The following is an 18,902-nucleotide window of genomic DNA, read 5'->3' as shown; positions in this document are numbered from 1 at the left end:
CCCCCCAAGTCGATCAGTCACTTCTGTTCCATAACATTTAAATGGGATTTAATAGTTTGTATGAAGTAGTTCCATAGGTAGAAGAGGTATCAAGGTAAATAGTTACATATGTACTATGTGTTGCATGGTAAAAAGGGTATTAAAGCATAATTAAAAAAAAAAAGTAATATGTTCGTGTCATTCATATGTTTTGTAATCTTAAAGTAGTTTCTACATTATATAAATATTAAGAAGGTGTTATAATGGATATTGAAGTAACCACAGATATCCTTAAATTAGAATTTAATTTTAAGTGTCTTTACTTAAATTTTCATAAAATTATGCAGGATTGAAGAGGCTCACACACTCTTAAGTGGAGTAATGCCTCAGCTCTAATCATATTAGTAGTCCTCAGAGGACAAAATCTTCTCTCTGTTGCAAATTATTGAAGGTTTTCTGTGAGTGGTATGGCACTACGTTTGGATCGATATGATGGTCAGTTCACATTAAAGGCCTTAGGACATCTGTTCCCACTGTTCCATGTGCATCTGAGGGAGTCAATTGAGTTTGTGAGTTTCCTAAATTGGCCCCTGCGCAATTGTCTAAGCAGCAGGGGCAGCTCAGTGGAAGTAGCAGAGTCAGGGCTGCTATTTTCAGTGACAGCTGGTTGTTAAATAGACTCAACCTGCAAAGTTAAACTTCACCGTCACATTCCATGATATGAGATACATGAGTGGCTGCATTAAAATGCTCTCAGTTTGATTTTTAGCTTGCTATGTCACCATATATTTTACCCAGAAAAGTGAGAAGTTTCTGATGAGAATTCTTGTTCAACAGAAAGGAGAAAAAAAATCATTTTGTGATTTTTTTTTTTCTCCATAGCTTTGAAACAGTCTTTTGTGTGATCTTGAAATGTGATGTTTTATAGACTTGTAAGTCATTTCTGAACTAAACATAATTTTCTTAAATGTGGTTCATTTTTTAAGAGTTTTTCCAATATTTTAAAGACACATGAAATTTGTTGCTTTTTTTCCTGTTTTTATTTAGTTCCATTATAATTCTTATGTGGGGGGGGGGAAAAACCCCTACCAAACATGCCCCCTTCACCAACCAAAGTAACCCAAAAGCAAAATATACCAAAAAACCCCCCAAACACAAACCAACTGTCCCAAGCCCCACAAACCAAAATAACCCTTTTTGAATTATGACACTGGAGCATTTAATTAAGTGCCAGTATTGTTTAAATTGGTGCCTTTTGCATGTTGCAACTGGAGAAGTAACATTATAATTGTTGATATTAGAGAGCTGAGTTGAGTAATAGACCTGTGGTAACGATGCTCAGCTCTTTGGCCTGTCTAATGTTGGTTTCGCATTTCAGGAAGATCATGTTCCTTGTGTGTAATGATGAGAACCTTCCACCAGTTCACTGATTTGGCTTAAAATACTGACTACAGCCCTGTACTGGTTGACTGTTGTTTTTCAGTGATACATAATTTATGAGAATTTGTTGTCTTAAATAGTTTTCTAAGGATGTACTTTGAATATATTTTTCTTATTTTTAGGCATCGTGCTTTTATTTTTCTTGACGATTGCATGTTTTTCCATAAGCAGCGTTTTAAATTTCCCTTTTTACAAAAAAAAAAAAAAAAAAAAAAAAAAAAATTAGACTTTCATTTTCATATACAAAAAAAAAAAAAAAAATAAAAAAAAAAATTAGACTTTCATTTTCATATGTGGTAATTACATAGTTGAAGTATGGGTGGAAGGAATAGGAAAGGGCTTTGAACAATTTTTTTGAATGGAAATACATGGTGCCATCCCATCTCAGTTAACACTAATGAGCTATTTTAGTTGCCCCAGCAGTAATGGTCATTAGTTAAAATAAGCTATACTCTTTGCTCATTTGCATATAGTATAAATTTTAGTTTTATTTTACTTTTAAATTAGCCTAGTGCTATAAGATGAAATACACTAATTTTTAGAAAATACATTGCAGCAGCTTTTCTGTTCTGATAACTGCATCACTACAGCATACACAGGAAATGTCTTACAGGCTGTATTAGTAGTGGAAGAGAAAGTCATGTGTTCGTCTCCCTTTTAGACCTAGCCAGTTCATGGATTTTTCACTCTTTTCCATTTGCAGAGAACTTCTAACAATTATTTTTCTACTTATTTTTCTATTTTGAACCACAAAGAGTCCCTGAAAAGAACTTTTCATTTTCCCAAATTGTTTTTATCTTAAATTCACAAATACAACCTCAATCAAATTTCTAGGTTTTGTCCCCCATTTTTTTTCTTCAGCATGCACAAAGTTAAATCATGATTTTGTGTGCAAATCACCAGTAGTAGTAGTGCAAGAATGCTTAACTCTGGAAAAGAATTTTATGTTACTCATCACTCAAATGAAAGAGAGCTTGAAAAAAGTAGGGGTGAGCAGAAAAAAAATGAAGTTTGTTCTTTCTTCTGTGACTTAGCTTCTGTTGATTCTTACACTGTTTTTCCTTTACTAGGTTGTCTTATAGTATGGCTTCTTGAAATTTCAATCTCAAGTGTAAACAAGAAGGAATAATTTATATCCATCACAGGGTAAAAAAAAAAAACCAAAACCCTAATTCCAACTCTTCATGCCTCTCAAACATCTTAAAGAAGCAAAATAGGGCACAAGCCCAATTTTTTTTTGCTTTTCAGGTCTCCTTTAAGAGCAGAGACAGCCATGATCCAGCAATTTTGGAGGTAGAGGCAAGTAAATGTTTTACTTCTTGTAAACATTCCAGTATGTTTTTGCAAGTCATCTATTATTTGAGGAGACTCTGGTTGAAAAGGAACCTCAGCCTCGTCCCCTTTCCTAAATTTGCTGTGTGTGATTCTACGTGAGGAAGAATTTATTTAAGCTTTTATTGATTATTGACAGGTTTCACATCAGTTGCACACTGTTGCAATACCCAATTGGTGTAAAAATATGTAGCTCTAATATTAGTAAGGTTTTTGTGATAATAGTTATTGAGGTTTTTTCTTTTGAACTGATCTACAAAATGAAAATTTGTTGAGTGGGTCATATAGTGATTTTCTCCTTAGAAAAATAAGGAAGTGCCGATTGTTTCCTACCTCCAGCTGTTGGTGTTCAAATCAGCTCTTTGGCATTCTGAGTAAGGACAGTTGAGCAACCTATTATGTACTAATACGAAACCTGTAAATATTTCTGTGCTAGGGACATCTCTGAAAGCTCATGTTGAGTTTCTCCTGATGGCATCACATTATCTTGAAGGCTATATTGGAGGTACAGGAAAGAACTATCCATCTGTTTTGCTGAAGTTTTTTTGGACCTCCCTATCTGTTACTGTGAATAAAACCAGACAGTTTGCATCGTTGCATAACAGTACATGATTATACGTGTTTGGGAAAGTTTTGCTTAACTTCTCTCTTGGATGGTGGGAACAAATGTTCTACTTCATGTTAGAGGGTTGCAGTGGGAACAGCAAAGAAGCTAGATTTTGGCCAGCTGAGGTGAGAGAATAGTTCAGTGGGCTTAAAAAAATTTACTAGTTAATAAGCTGTACTGATGGGAAAAATTTACTGCCTGTCAGTTGGCAGTAAATCCTTGTCATCTCTTGGAAATGCATTTTGAAGAAAGCTGTAAAGCTTGTGCTTTTCTGAAGAAGAGGAAACATTTAGAATGAAGAAATTGACCTTTTTTCTACCTGTCTCTTGAGGATGTGAGCTAAGTGTGTAATTATTTTTGTCCTCAATTCATGTACCATGCTGTCTTATTTTCTAAGGTGGATGAAATCATTGTAAAATGTAAGAAAGGCTTGCACATAATGACCTTTTCTATCCAGTCTTACACCCTTCAACTTTTGTAATTCAGAAATATATTAAATTAAACTGTAAAACTTCCATTTGGTTTCTGTGGGGGCAGATAAGCGTGCAATCTGAAAACATATATAATGGATATTTTAATGAAAGAAGCTTGGAACTTGTCTTTTGAAGAGCAGAAGCAGTTAATTTTTTAAATAACTTTTTGCGTGTTTCTGATAGTATACTGGAATTTGTTTAAAAGTTGCTAATTTTAAAATAGTGACTTGGTTAGCTCATCAAGGATTTACTTTGCTTCTGTAGCTTCATACTGTAATGACATTCTGTTTGCCTCTTTTATCTGTCCAGTATTTATTCATGATATTTCTCTCTGCATTAATATCTCTGGTAGCTGAGGGAAATGGCTGGCTGAGGGAATGTGTTGAAAAAACAGAACTTGAAATTTTTCATAATAAGCCTTAATTTTGCATATTATGGTGACTTGCAATGGAGCTGTGATAATTTGGTTAGTTGTAGATCTTATTTTGCACACTCAATTTTACTCAAAATGATGCAAGTGAAAATATCAGCAAATTCATTATTTAATGAGTTTGTTAGAAGATTACATTCCTTTAGTGAATGTTTTTGTACATTTTAGCAGAAGTTCTGGCATTCACAAAGTTCTCGTGAAACCAGGTATCTTGTTGAAAGGATGATGATGTCCCCTAAACAGCAGTTGTAGGACTGCTAATTGAATGGATCTTGAAGGATGCATATCTAAGCATTCTCTCCTAAAACCAGTATACATGTAAATATTGTGATATTTGACTTTTAATCGAAATTATTAATAGCTTTTACTTTCTTTTGTGCTTATATAATGAGCAGGAGGTCTATTAAACGTTGTTTTCCAATTTAAAAAGTGGACAGAATTTTCATAATTACTCCTTTATAGAAATTACTTATTTCAGTAATTTTGCAAGGGTTTTATTTTAAATGTGTTGGTATATAAAGAGCTGATGGTCGTGTGCAATATTTTAAATGAACTAAAAAATTTGTGGTTTTCAGCTCATTAGTGTAGAAAGTGAATAAAGATTTACAAGCCCTGACCTTAAGGACAGATTGATTGAAGGACCAGGGAGCTCTCTGTGAAAACCACCAGAGACAGTATGATGAGTTACAATGTTCTATGTTCTAATTCTGAAGAATCATTAAAGTCATATTGCTATGCACTGGCCCTTTTTTGGGGTGTTTTTGTTTTTGGGTTTTTTGGGGTTTTTTTGGTGGTGTGTGTTTGTTGCAGGGATTAATTTATTTTTTCTTTGCTTTGGGTTTTTTTTTTTTTTTTTGTTGATTGTGTTGGGCTTTTTTGTTTGGTTGGTTTTTTTTAAGATCACTGGGTTGATGCTACCTGAGCAGTGAAGGGGGAATCCTGAACATCCATCATTTCTGTGCTGTAGGAAGGATTTCCCTAATGTATTATTAGTGGTATTCTCAAGAGCCATTTAATATCAGTGCCTAGCTGGCACTCAACTGCAAAGTCTTTAACTGGCATGACTATTACTACGTTTTAATCCAGCCTTGAGAACATGTGGCACGTGCTGGAATACTCCTCATTCTGCAGTCATTATAATCAATAGAGTAGTTGCATGAAATTGGTCGTAAAGAAGGTTTGGAACAGTGGTCACACTTCTGAGTTATCTAGGTGGTAGCTTGGGTGTGTCAAATCCCATGTAATTGTAGCAAGGATTTGAGGCAACTGCTGCAGTGAAACTGTAATTACAGACTGTGTGCAAGGTTTCAGTCATAAATACAGGGAAAACTTGTGTGCTGAGATTATTTGAGGCAGGAGTTCTGAATTCTTTCAAGGACTCTAGTTTGTTAGCCAATGTTTATTGTCAATTCTGTACTCAATGGCAAATCCGATTTTCTGTATTCTTTGTGACAAAATTTCCTTTATTTTTAAAGTAGACATCAGTTTATTTAATATGCGTTAGGATCTTTCCCACCAGTTTCCATTTCCATACTTTCCATACAGTCTTGAACTGTTGTCCAGTTATACACAGATTTGTTTTGTAATTGTTGCAACTGCATAAATTCGAAAGAATGGAACTCTTCCAGGAGGGAGTGAAATGATTAAAACACAAAGATATGCTTGTCTAATCACTGTAAGAGTGAATTGTTATAGTTTGAGTAAACTTGCTGTTCAGCAAAAAAAAAAAAGAAAAAAAGAGAGGGAAAACATAAGGCTAGACTGTTACTGTTAAATGTGCTAAGATCTAACAGACTTAGCAGTGGTGCTTTATAAAATGCTATATTCCTTGTTCCATTCACCACTGTACTACTGATGGTGGCTCACTGTTGAAGAAAAAGTTTAGTAAATAGTGGACAACAACAAACCACACTATTATTTTTGCACTGCTTGGAAGTATTACGATAGTATGGATCCAAACCAGACAACATAAAGCTCACATAGCCCTTTCCTCAAAGGGGAAAAAAAAATGAAAAGGGGAAAAACAAACTCAAGCAGAAAACCTGTATGAAAGGAGGCTCAACCTAAATAAAAACATTGCAATTATCTCATGAGCTTTCTAGCTATAGAGCCAATAAGTTAGTATATGGGTTAGAATGACCATGAAATTCAGTTTTCCAGTTGCTTCTAACTGGTAAATAACATCTTGCCCTATCTGGCAGCACAGTGTATTTGGTAACATGCTCTGAAGTTACGCCACTTTGTGGCATATGTGTGCTTACCAGCAGTATTTTGTGGAAAGTATTTGTTACATTAATCAAAGAATTTGACCATCTTTTCCGAAAGAATCGTGGACTGTAGAGGGGGCCACTGTTTAGAGCAGAGCAAACCACTGTGTAAGCACTGGGTAAGAACCCCAGGCAGTCACCTGCTTAAGAGTACCTGGTCACTAAGATAAAGTCCTTCTGTTACAGATAGAGTTTCAGGAGACCTGCTGACTGCAGAATTAACTTTATGCGTTGTTTCTGGACTCGCTTTTCTCTAATCTAAAATGCAAGATGTTCTTCTAATGCTTCTACAAATTTGAAAATTCGGAACATAGTACTGTGGGAGAAATCACTGCATAACGAAAAGAGAGTGAATAACTGAGTGACATTAGTTATATAATTTGTTAGTGGAAATCACTCCTAAGTGATTACAAAAACCTTAAAAAAGTTGGCCTTGTGTAATAAGGCAGTATTGGTACTGCTGTATGATGAAGAGGGGAAATGGAGCTGCTGAAAACTGGTTGATGTCTCCTACGAAATTACACATTTTTAAGAAGAGTGTTGAGATTGCAAACCTTTATGTCTAAATGAACTTTTTTTTAGAGTTAATCACTATGCTGTGAATGGCAAGGTTTTTTTCTTGGACACACCCTGGCTTAAATAAATGGGACATAGTGTGCTAGTTTCTCAGGTAAGCAACTGAGATGTAGCATCTGAAGTGGAGGGAAGGTGATTGCTTTGCAGGCCTAACTTGGAGTGGAAACTGAGTTTTCAGAATACTTAACTTTTAATAGTAATTTATGTATTGCGGTAAGATTACATTTGACTTACGTGGCACTAGTAAATGCCAGCATGTCCACGGGGCAGTCAGAGCGCGGGGCTCCCCATCCTCACTGCCTTCTGGGAGCTGCTGGGCTGCTGTGTATTGTGCCAGAGGTGTGACTGACACAGCTCGAAGCTTCCTACAGAGGGAGAATCTGCCTGTGCCCTCCTTTGTGCTCAGCCTGCTGCTTGTGGAGTGTGTCACTGAGCCAGTTCAGCTTGCTAAACAGGCAAAACCTAATCTGACAGCAGTGGTTTGCTGGCTCTGGAAGGCCCCAGCAAAAGCTGCTGCTGGTACAAAGAAGACAGAAGGAGAAAGGAATGGAGCCACTTCTCTTGTGGGAGTGAGCGGTTACCCTTGCAGCTGTGTTAAACTGGAGTCTATGGAGGAAAACCTTCTGTACAAGGAAACTCAGAATAGTTCTGTCTTGGGATTTGGGACCGTCCCTTTTTCTGAAGTGACTATACAAGATTAGTGTTCTAATTATAACCACAGACATTGTGTTTAACGTTGTCAATATTCATTTAAGCAACCGCTTATGAAAAGGTTTGGTTTATGTTTAGCACTCTGCTTTCTTATTGGCAAAGAGGTGCTTTGACTCTAAATAATCCAGGGTAGTATTTAGCTGCCTAGGCACTCGAGTCTTCTTGCTATCCTGGCAGACCTAGAGAAAGCAGGAGTGCATCTTTGAGGAAATCTCCAATGAAGATTCATCCCAAGAACTGAAACAAGAAAGGGGAATAAAAAAAATACTAGGTATTATCATGTAATACTTGATACACTATATATTACTTAGGTCAGGATTCCACAAAGCACTTCAGTTTATATAGGAGAGCTGTTGTAACATTGGTTACAGCCCTCCCCCCCTTGCCCTGTATTTTCCTGTCTGACTCTGCCTGCTCTTGTCAAAACTTGGATATTGTTTACTTTCACATCCAAATCACAAAGCATCATTCCCAAGAATTGCAAGATACAGATTTTGAGCTAAAGCTGTGGCATTGCAACCATGTCAGCCTGGTCCTAGCAGTAAAAAACAGCTTTGCTTTCCTGCACATGGCCTCTTTCCTGCATTTGACTGCATTCTTGTGGCCCACAAATAAAGTACTATTGGCAAAGTGTTACAGGTAAAGTATTAAAGTAATATACTCTATCCTTTCCCCTCCCCAAACTGTCCCTGAACCATTCTAAAAAAATCAGTGGTGTTGAATGTTTGTTTCAACTCTCTTAATTTTTTTTTTTTCTCTCATTTCTCTGAGCAAAACAGTTTCCTTATGGCTGGGAGGTTATTTGAGTTACTTGAAGTTACTTAACTACTACCTAGGTATGTTTAGCTTGAGTCATGTGTCTCTTTTTTAGTTGCTTTGACAAACAGTAAAAACCTAAAGATCACAATGTCCTAAAATAAAGATAACAACATATTATTATAAAAATAATTTTATTTTACAATACAAGTCTCATTTCAGTTTATAGAAACAGTAGTAACTTCATGTTCTTAAACCGAGGTCTCTTTTTGTACATACGAAAAGTAAAAAATATAAACTTGTTACTTTTTTACCTCAGTTTTTTGGGGGAAGGGAGGAAATAGGGAAGAATTTTTGGTTTTATTTTCTTAAACTTGGCTTCTGTGTGTGGTTTTATACTGTATCTGAAACTTTTCTATTATATTGCAGGCTAAGAGGTGATGCTTTTTAATTTTCTTGGCACACTGAGTTTATGTTAACGTGTTCTATGTAAGTTTATGTTAAAAATAGTCTGTAGGAACATCTTTGTATACTTCTGTGCAAAGATTTGGAGTTAGTGAAATTTCACTTTTCTTACTAAGTGCTAAGCAGTCTCAGGAAAGATGTTAAGGTTAGTAATGGTGTATTATAAATGTTAGCAGCATGGGAAAATGGGGAAGAAAAATTCTCTCTTTAAAAAGTTTACAGTTATTTTGTAACAAAAAAAGCAAAGGGTTGGCAGGATTATATTGCAATTTTACGAAGTTTCCTTCAATATACTCCCTTAAGACCTTCACTAAGATTTATGCAGAGGAACCCCTATTGACATATCTTGTATTTTTTATCTATATGAGAGGCATGTGCAGCTTCTCCTTGAGGAAGTGCTAAAAGCAGAATGGTCAGATTCTCAAGCAAAGGCTGAGCCATGGGACTCTGGACATGATAGGCAAATTGAGAAGAAGGAACTAGAAGTGTTGGCATTAAAATGCAGGGTATTAGCAGCTGTTTATTCTGATACTTCCAAAAAGTCACTTAGCTATTACATTTTTTTCTCATCTTGATATTTCATTCCCCTCCTTTTCTTTAACAGGTCTCTAAATTCAGTTTGGGGAAAAAACCCCAGTCACTTATTCCTGATTATTAAAAAAAAAAAAATAAAAAAATTGAAATTTCACAAATTTATGTATGAATTACTGTAGCTTTGCTTCTTAGGCTTTTAACATAAATGAAGTCCAGTTTCTGGAATTCATGTTTAGATTAAGCAGGAGTAGCACCTGAAGGAGAAGTGTGGTTTTATTTTGATACTTCTTGACCCTTACAGTTTGTTCAATGTCACTTATACGTGGAGCTGTCATAAAAGAGCAGGAGCCCAGGGGTTTGTGGATGAGTTTAACTGAGAAATTGATTACTTTAACACTGAATTCAAATTATTGGTGAGGGGAATGTTTATATATTGGCCAGGTTTGCTGTGTGAAGCAGCAATCAAGTCAAAACAAGACAGAGGAAATAAAACATGGAATAGAGAAATAAAAATGGCTAAAATTCAGTAAAGGCAGGTGCCACAATTATGTGTAGCAGTTACTGTTGATGAAAGTTGCATGATAGTACTTCAAAAGAGGAAAGAAAATGTTTCAAAACATGTACAATTACACTACTGGCCTAGGAGCTGATCATGTTATCCATTGAATACAAAAGTATAAATTTGTTTTATGTTTTTTACTTGGCCAAGTGCTAGTGACTAATACTACTACATTGAGTGCAGTTTTCCAAATACAGCATGCTGTAAATGGCATTCCAAAGTGGAGTCGAGAACAGTGTGTTTTGGAGTTGGGGTTTTCATTTGGGTTTGTTTGTTTGCTTGGTTTTCTTTTAATCATTAAAAAAAAAAGTTCCTAGAGAAATATTTGGGAGTACTGTACTGTGTAGAATAAAACTGATGAGAAACCAATGAGCAGACAGTTTTTTCCCCTTAAATACAGTTGAGGAATAGCAATAGCACTTTACTGTAAACAATACAGTACTCTGAAATATGAAAACACTGCTCAGGTGTTTCCCTGAGTTCCCAAATCATTGAACCACGGGTGCCTATGATGCTTTCTACCGTTTGTGTTCATTGCACAGATGAAAGTAAAAGTTTCATACAAATAGAAAAATGAAAAACTAGGATGTTTACCTTGAAGCTATAAGTAAAGGTACACACCTCAGTATGCTCTTCATATGTTTTAATCATTCGCTACTCTAAAAAGCTTCCAGTCCTATCCCTTTTTTTTTTTTTCCCCTCTGCTTCTGGGCAGTGATTTGCTTTCCTTAAATGGCAAAGTGGGAAGCACCTCCTTCTGTGTTTCTCTGTCCCAGTATTAGGGCACTCCTGGAACACCACCTGGTGATGTTGATGACTTTTTGTCTGAGATAGTTCTAGGATCTTGATGCTCACTTTCTGGACCATGTATGAACCACTGGATTGTTATGTGGTGTTTTCTTAGAGTTGCAACTTCTTTCTTCAAGCAGATTTCTTGAAGTTGCCATACCTTGAGTTAGTTTTGGAAAGTGTATTAGATTAGGTCCTTTTGGATGTCAACACTTTCAGATCTCCTAGTTTGAGAATCCCAGATGGAAAATGGTCATCAGATTTCCTTTTAATTAAGACTATTTTGCCTGTCAGCGTGTACTTTAGCAGTGTTTTAGTTACCTTGGTAAGTTTTTGGGTGGAAGAGAGGCATGCATTAGCAAGGCTAGTACCTTGGTGTCCTAGTCTTCTTCCTGGATAGAAGGGAATGCAATGGTAAATTAAAACATAATACAGCTGGAATACTGCCTAAATAAAAACTCAGATATACAAAGGGGTCTTAATGTACTTAAAAGAGAAAACTCAATAGTATTATATAGTAAAATATTATATTAGTGACATGTTGGTCCTGCTTTAAGAAATACCTTTTCATGTTCATAAAAACTGATGTATTCTAGATTTGTTTGCTTTTACATATATATAATTTTAACATCCTGTTAATTATTCTTAAAATAAAAATTGTAAAATATGTTAAGTAAATTGAGTAATTTGCTCTGTGTACGTGGTACGTAGGTGCTGCTTGATAATAAGGTATATAAAAGAACACTTACTTTTGTCATCCTTCCTCTGTCTAAAGCTGAATAGTGGAATCAGCTTTATACTGATTAATAATGCTCATAAACTCAGAGGCAAATAGGTTTATGCAGAAGTGATTTTAGAACAGTTGCAGGTTACTTTGAAGTTAATTTTATTCGTTACTGATGATGAATGGACTTGAGTCATGAGTTGAAATACACTTACTGTCTGTATTTTCTGATTGCTGAGAATGCTCTGAGGAATGTGTCCACTCTTCCAGATTAGGTTTTGTTGGTCTAAGCCTTCACTGAAAAATGTTTTTTTTACCTTGAGATTTAGAATATGGAGGTACTTTTCTTCAAAAAGCCATCTAAAGCTAACTCTGAACCAAGAAGACTTGCATTCAGGATTTATTGGTATTTCATTTTCTTTCAAGGGAATTTGATGTTTGTTCAGTGAGTGGTCAGTGTAGAAAGAATCTCAGTATTGTGAAATGTTTCATACTGCTTTTCCCTTTTCTGTAGGGGGATAAAACCATACTTGGATATCAGTGTAACTGTCTCCATATAAAGTTTACTACGCCAGGAATAGTGATAAAATTAACATGTTAAAACCTGTAGTCCAAAGTCAGAGAAATGAACAGTCTCACTCTTCTGCCTGGGTAAAGTTTGTTACTTCATGGTAATTTTAAGTATCAATATTGAAAATTGCATTCATCTCTAACAAATATATCCAGGTATTGAGTTTATGCTATGCATTTCATGTACTAAATTCTCATTTATTTCCCTGTGGATATGGATGCATGCAAAACTTTTTTACTTTTATCCCACAACAGTGAAATACTCAGTCTTAACAGGCTCCTGGACTTCCATAGCACTTGACAGTACAGCTTGTTACACAAACCTTATCTTCACACTGGTAGATTTGAGAGAAATATGCAAGAAGAAAATCGCGGGGAGATGCAGTCCTGTTGCCAGTTTCCCAGAAACTTCCCCTTCTTGAGCACGTTTGTGCTGGCTCGGCTCTCTGGAGCAGTTCCTGCGCAGCACAGCCCTGCGGAGCAGGGGGTGAGCGCTCCAGCTGCGGTGGTGACAGGGGCTTCCTCTTCTGTCAGCAGCCCCCGAGGGCTGGATCAGCCCCGCTCACTCGTGCTGGGAAGCAGCAGCTGTACAAAGATCCAGGGCTGTGTTTGGAGCATTTAGGAACCATTTTGACTACAGGGCAGATCTGAACTTGGGGCGGTGCCTGGTTTGAAGTTTCCTGAGCACAAAGTCTGTGTTGAGGCTTTGAGACAGAGAACAAAATCCTCTTGTGTCATTTAAACATTAGGTTGCTTCATGCTACCATATTTTTTTTTTTTTAGAACCGTTCTTAAAAGATGCTTTAGATAATGCCCTTTGACAATGTTTGACAGCTACTGGCTAGTTTAATGTGTGCCGGAAGACACGCTCTTTTTCAATCCAAAAGTATCTTGGTGTGGGGCTTAGCGTACAATAATAATTTATAATTAAAGACATGACAAATAGCACTAACTTGTTTGACAATCAAAACAACAAGTGTTTGACTGTTAATTTAAGCAATTGATCTGTTGTTTCTATAGGTGTAAACTTAGATCAGAAATAAGTGTGGCGTAAGCTGCCATGTTCTCCCTGACCAGGTGCTATTCCCTCAGCACACCTTTGTAACTTACTTTTTTCACCAGCTTTCTGCTTGTGAACTACTGCCATTAGAAACACAGTAGGAACGAAAGTCTGTGTTAATTTGCCTGACTGTAACTGCACAATTAAAGCAGTTTATCAGCAGGGGTTAGAACAATCAGTGTGTTCTGATGCTTCATGTTATAAAATTACTTCTGTTGTTCAAACAGATACTGTAATTAGTGCATCATTTTAAACTGGTTTTCTGCGGGGCTGGCTTGGAGTTTCATCTGTTAAAAACCTCTATTTTTGGTACTTACCTAAGCACTTACGTTGTTTGCAGGCCTCATCGAAATTAACAACTTCTATTGAAATGTTAATATCAAGACTGTATAATTCCAATACGGGTTTGGGGGTGGGTAGGTTGTTTTTTGCGATTTTTTTCTTTTTTTTTTTATCAGTCAATCCTGTCAAGACCTAAGATTCAGCTGCAAAAATGGAAGGAGCAAGCCCCGATTTACAAACTGTTACTGTAATACTAGCATTTAATACATGTAATACATCGTCACAGATGAGCAGGTTACTTCATACCAGATAATAAAGATGACTGTGTGTTCTGTCCCTGGCATGTGCATACTTGGATCTCACTTAGATAGTTTCATGAGACATGGTGAGACAGTCTTTTAAGGGGCAGTTACGTGTTAAAACATGGTCCTTCACCTTCTCCTTTTCCCAGCTACAGCACTGACCTTGTGTTGGCACTCAGTAGCCCTTTATGAGTGAGAAGGCAGCTGCTGCATCAGCATGTAGTCTGAAAGGCTGGTGTGGTGCTGGGGCCAGTCCTAGTGGGAGCAGTAAGGGCTGCCTGGCAAGGGGAGTGAACCTTAGGAAGTTGTTACACTGGTTGGGAAAGGATGCAGGAATACAACAGTAAGAGATTATCCAAGTGATTTTTGTTTCATTAGGGCTGGACCTCTCATGAATACGGATCAGCTGATGTGGAATTATTTGTAGACTGAATGGTTTATTCCTTGCACAATGTTAAAGAAACCTTCTGTCTTCTGGATGTTTGTTTTGAGATGTCTCTGCAGCAGAAAAGCCAAAAACTTGAAAATACAATTTTGTAGTTCAGGTTGGCAGAACAGTTGCAAGAGCAGAAGTTTCATTAAACAACACAAGACAGACAACTCTTGAAAGGTTGGGAGTGAATGACTTCAGGGCAAAGTGCATTCTTCTAAGATTCCTCTGACTTGGTTTTACCAGTTCAACTGTGTCAACAAAAGGTTGTAAAGTAAGATGTAAACTGTATTGAATGGCTGAGTAGTGTTTCTCTTGGACTTAATAATTCAGATGTTGTTGCATGGCTGCAATACATATCATGTCTTACTTAAAAATACTAGAATTAGATCAGGACTAGAATGTATTTATAGTGATGTTATTTGTGACCTTTCAGTTTAACTTCTGTTTCAAAACTGTTCAAAATCAACATGTTAGCTTTTTTTTTTTGAGTTCACACACCTTCTTTTAAACTGCTCTTTGAATTATTTTAAAAGCTTTGATATCTATGTGTGAATGTTTTCATTATGGAAAAGAAATATTCGCCTAGAGCTACTGTCAATTTTAATGTACCTGCAGCACAATTTATTCGACAAAACATATTGTGAGAATTTTACTAAATAGCGGATTTTCTTCTCTCCACATCTTACCTCCTCCATTTGACTGTGAGAAGTGGCTGTGAGTGATTATACTGTTTTTTATATCTTAGGATAATTTTAATTAAAGTTCTTAGAGTGTACTTGAATTAAACCTTTGTATGGTTTAAAGGACTAAAGCTATTCTGATGCCTTTTAATTTTAGTGTTAAATTTGACATTATATGAAAACATTCTTCCCTTTTACTCTATTTTTTCTGTGGTTTTTGTCATTCAGTAGGGAGAGCAGCTTGTTTAATAAGTTGGTGAAAACAATTTAATAGCCTATCACTTCAAAATGAGTGAGAATACTAAGGTTAATTTTCAACACTTGCTTGAGCTGGTGGCTTTACTTTAAAAGATCCCTGCTCTTGGTACCGAGCTGGTTTTGTGTCTTTTTAGTGGCCTACATTAAAGGAAATTGTATGAGATGGAGTGGAAAAAAGTGCATAGAATGGAAGCTGCACTTTTTTTAATACTATAGAATAGTCCATAGCTTTTTGAAAAAAATGCTGTGTGGAAAACTTGCTTCCACTCTTACCACATCGCATTCATTCTTTCTTTATTGTCTAACTAATATTTTTTTGCCTACAAATAAACAGACGCTAGAGTAGTATTTTTTTCAGAGTTTATTTCATTTTTCTTTAATGGCATTCTGACAGTTGGAAATTACTGGATCCTACTTCAGCGGTTTTTCATTTGTCAGCTTACTTTTCGTCAGTTGGCCATACTGTGAAGGTCTTTGGGGTGAGACATAAGGTTTGAAGTTTTTTTTAAAGTTGATGATAAAATATTTTTGATTGCTTTCAGTTGATATTTTCCTTTTTCAACATTTGAATAATTCTAACAATTTCAGTCAACCTTGACACTTCTTTCAGTTGGGTTTGAAGTACGTTGAAACATATTGACTAGGGAAGCAACCTAACTTTGTACTCTATTCTAGAAGAGTTTTGAGTCATCTGCTTTGTGTAGCTTGTGGAAAGCTAGTAAGCTGCTGTCTCGTTCTTGTTCAGTCAGAGGTTGAGGAATTAAGAAGAAATCTTTGGGATGGGATGAAGATGTAAATAGAAATGGCCATTTAGGCCTGAGGTGCAGGAGGTGCAAGACCACGACTTGAAGTTACTGTGTTATGGTGAGATGTATGGAAAATACGGGATACAGTTTAACAGTGAGCTGGACTACAGTAGTTCCCTCATGGAACAGCCTTTCTAATATTTAAGTTTTGATTGTATAGATTCAAGTCAGTTGCATGCTTTACCTGCTTTTCTGCTTCCCCCTAAATCCCTCCCCAAAAAAATTCCTGTAGTTACACTACGTTTTTTTGTGCAGCTAAATTTTGAGGAGTTGTAGCAATATTTTTTTTAAACTACCTAATACATTGACCCTAATAGCAAGATAAATACTGAGTACTCCATTACTGTGCATAGGTGTTCTGAGGATTAATGAGTGTATATGCACAGGCAAGAGAATGAAAGCACATCTGTCTACAGAATTAGGGTATATTTAAGGATACTGAAATTTCTGCCAGACAAGGAGCACAGTGAAATTTCATCTGCCATTTATGTTGTCCTTAATGTTCTTTAATTTAGCAGACAAGATAGTTTGGTTATAATTAAGCTTTTTTAATATTGTTGTTCCTCAAGGTTGTGGCATAAATCACTTTACTTTGTAGTTTTCTGCATCTTCAGTCGCCATTTTTCTTGTATAATTCTTCCATAAGCAATCTCTGGGATGCAGGAAGACTTCATGCTGTCAATTACTTCTTGTGTATGTAATACAATTTTGAGTATATGCAATTGAATTTCTTTTTCCCCAAGTCTTAGGTTTTCTGATTTTCCTGGTGCTATTTCTTCCTTCATTTTGCATACCCTTCCTGCTGCGGTGGCAAATGTTTCTTTCCCAAAATAATTCTCATGGCAATTTCTATTACTTTTGACTGCTTTTTCAGTAGGTAGACCTGGCAACTAGGCTGAATCGCTCAACAGTTGCTACTGAAGGACAAGGGGCAATTGGGCCACTGAAAGAAGAAAAATCATGTTTAAACCTAAGAATAAGCTTTTTGTTGTTGTGACTGAGCACTGGTTGAACACTGAACAGGTCTCCTGAGGGAGGGGATGCAGTGTCCATCCTTGGAGATGTTTAAAACCTGGCCCGTAGCAACATGCTTGAATTGACCTTGCCCTGACCAAGGGGTTTGGTTTGGATGATGTTCAGGATCTCTTCCCACCCCAGACATTTACTGAATCTATGAAGTGAACTGGTTTGTCTTACCTGCAATTCACTTCAAGACTGCCACATCTTGTACTTTATTTCTTTGTGCCAAATTATGCAGCAAGGCAAGTTGCTGTAATTCTTTCCTGCCCATTTTTTCGCTATTTTCTCCCCCAAAAATATCAAAAGAAAACCCTAATCAACCCTTAAAATCGTGGACCATGTTTCACGAGTCTTCAGAAAGATTCCTTCCTACTTGTGTTCCAGATATATTCAATTGCCTGTTCAGTCTTTACTATAACAAAACATGGTTGAGAAAAGATGTGTTCAAGACTTGTTGCACAGAGGATTAGTTTAATGTAAATAAAGATTTTACTTGGGGGAAATTTTTTTTTTTCCAAACCTTCATTTTAGGATTTAAAAGGAGAACGAGGTACCATAAAAAAGGTAGCTCTTAACTGCAAGAGGTTTGAAGATTCTCTCTTTCATGAATGTAACTCTGTTATATGTTTTGCACCTGACTTTCTGTTGTAATGAATGAGCTAGTAAAGACCCGAATTTCCCAATTTGGGTAAAACTGAACGGGTAAATAATCAAATATACATACTAGTATAAAAAGACATTTCTTAGAAAACTGTTAACCCACTAAGAAAACCATCTCATGAGACAGAATGGGAGCACTGGATGAATTCAAAACCCCAGTGCCTCAAGGTAGAACAGAAGAAATTATGAGCCCATTCCAAACTCTGTCTTTTCTCTTTTATTTTGAAACATAGTGTGAACTTTTATTATTCTTAGCCTTTCTTTCAGTCTTACCATTTGACTTAATAAATAGCACTTTCAATAACAGGACTTTTATTACTGCACTTCATGGTCATGGAAGAGCTTATCGTAGTCATATAGTATTTCAGTTATCTTACTGATAAGTAGTTTATATGATTGTTTGTGCTGTGAAGTCTCACCCTAATAATACCTGTGATTATAAACATTACACACAACACGTTCCACCTAAAAGTAAATTAGGGGGGTAAAAAAAATCTTCAGTATGTGTTTGTCCTATATGCAGCTTTTTGTTCTCTTTTTAAACTGAACAAAAAATTGTCATGCTGCAATAGAATAATTTGGAGTACAGTGCCAATAATTGATGTGACATTAATCTGAAACAAGTTTTTGAGACTTTGTACAGTATTATTTTCATTATGAGAGAAATGGATACACCACCATAAAGCCCCTTCATGTTTGCCCACGCTATGTGTAAACATGGTGCACGGTGCTTAATGGCGTGGTAGCTAAAATTGCACTAGGGCATTCCTTCTCTTTCAGGAACAGATCTTGCTGCTTTACTTGGGGATACCTTTCTTCTCATTTGTTCCTCTTGGCCTTTTTTTAATTTTTTTTTTTTTTTTTTTTTTTTGCCTCTTGTGATACTATAGTCGTGCAGGTTGTCTTGCACCTGGTGTTAGTAACTAGGACTTTTCCCGTTCCAATACTGTGTCAGTGCAAGAAGAGGCATAGTTGCACATTTCTTCCTCTGCCCTCTGCTGGTTTAGGAACCTTCTCTCATTCTTCATACCTGTAACATATTATTTTGTACATTACCTCATATTGATATAGCTTGCCACCATCTTAAAAGAAAACAGCTCACTCCTGCTTTGGATTAAAAAAAATAATGAATTGATTAATAAGAGTGGAGTTTTGATCACGATTGAATAAATAAGATGCAAATACCTTG

The 18,902-nt window shown here is 36.3% G+C and overlaps 1 protein-coding gene across 13 annotated transcripts in view; it reads left to right on the top strand.

Moving 5' to 3' along the window:
• QKI (QKI, KH domain containing RNA binding) overlaps positions 1–18,902 on the top strand; it is a 155,648-nt gene that overhangs the window by 82,542 nt on the left and 54,204 nt on the right. For 6 of the 13 annotated variants that reach the window (XM_017746112.1, XM_017746105.1, XM_008643323.2 and 3 more), the window contains one exon: positions 2,668–2,718. The exons of 6 other annotated variants lie outside the window; for them this stretch is intronic. In XM_017746112.1, the coding sequence (XP_017601601.1) occupies positions 2,668–2,718 (51 nt within the window). The remainder of the gene's footprint in view (positions 1–2,667; positions 2,719–18,902) is intronic. One more of the 13 variants, XM_017746109.1, reaches the window with a different exon arrangement.

This window comes from Corvus brachyrhynchos, unplaced genomic scaffold (assembly GCF_000691975.1).
Source record: "Corvus brachyrhynchos isolate BGI_N302 unplaced genomic scaffold, ASM69197v1 scaffold70, whole genome shotgun sequence".
In the NCBI taxonomy this organism is placed as follows: Eukaryota; Metazoa; Chordata; class Aves; order Passeriformes; family Corvidae; genus Corvus; species Corvus brachyrhynchos.
This window is presented reverse-complemented; position numbering and strand designations above follow the sequence as displayed.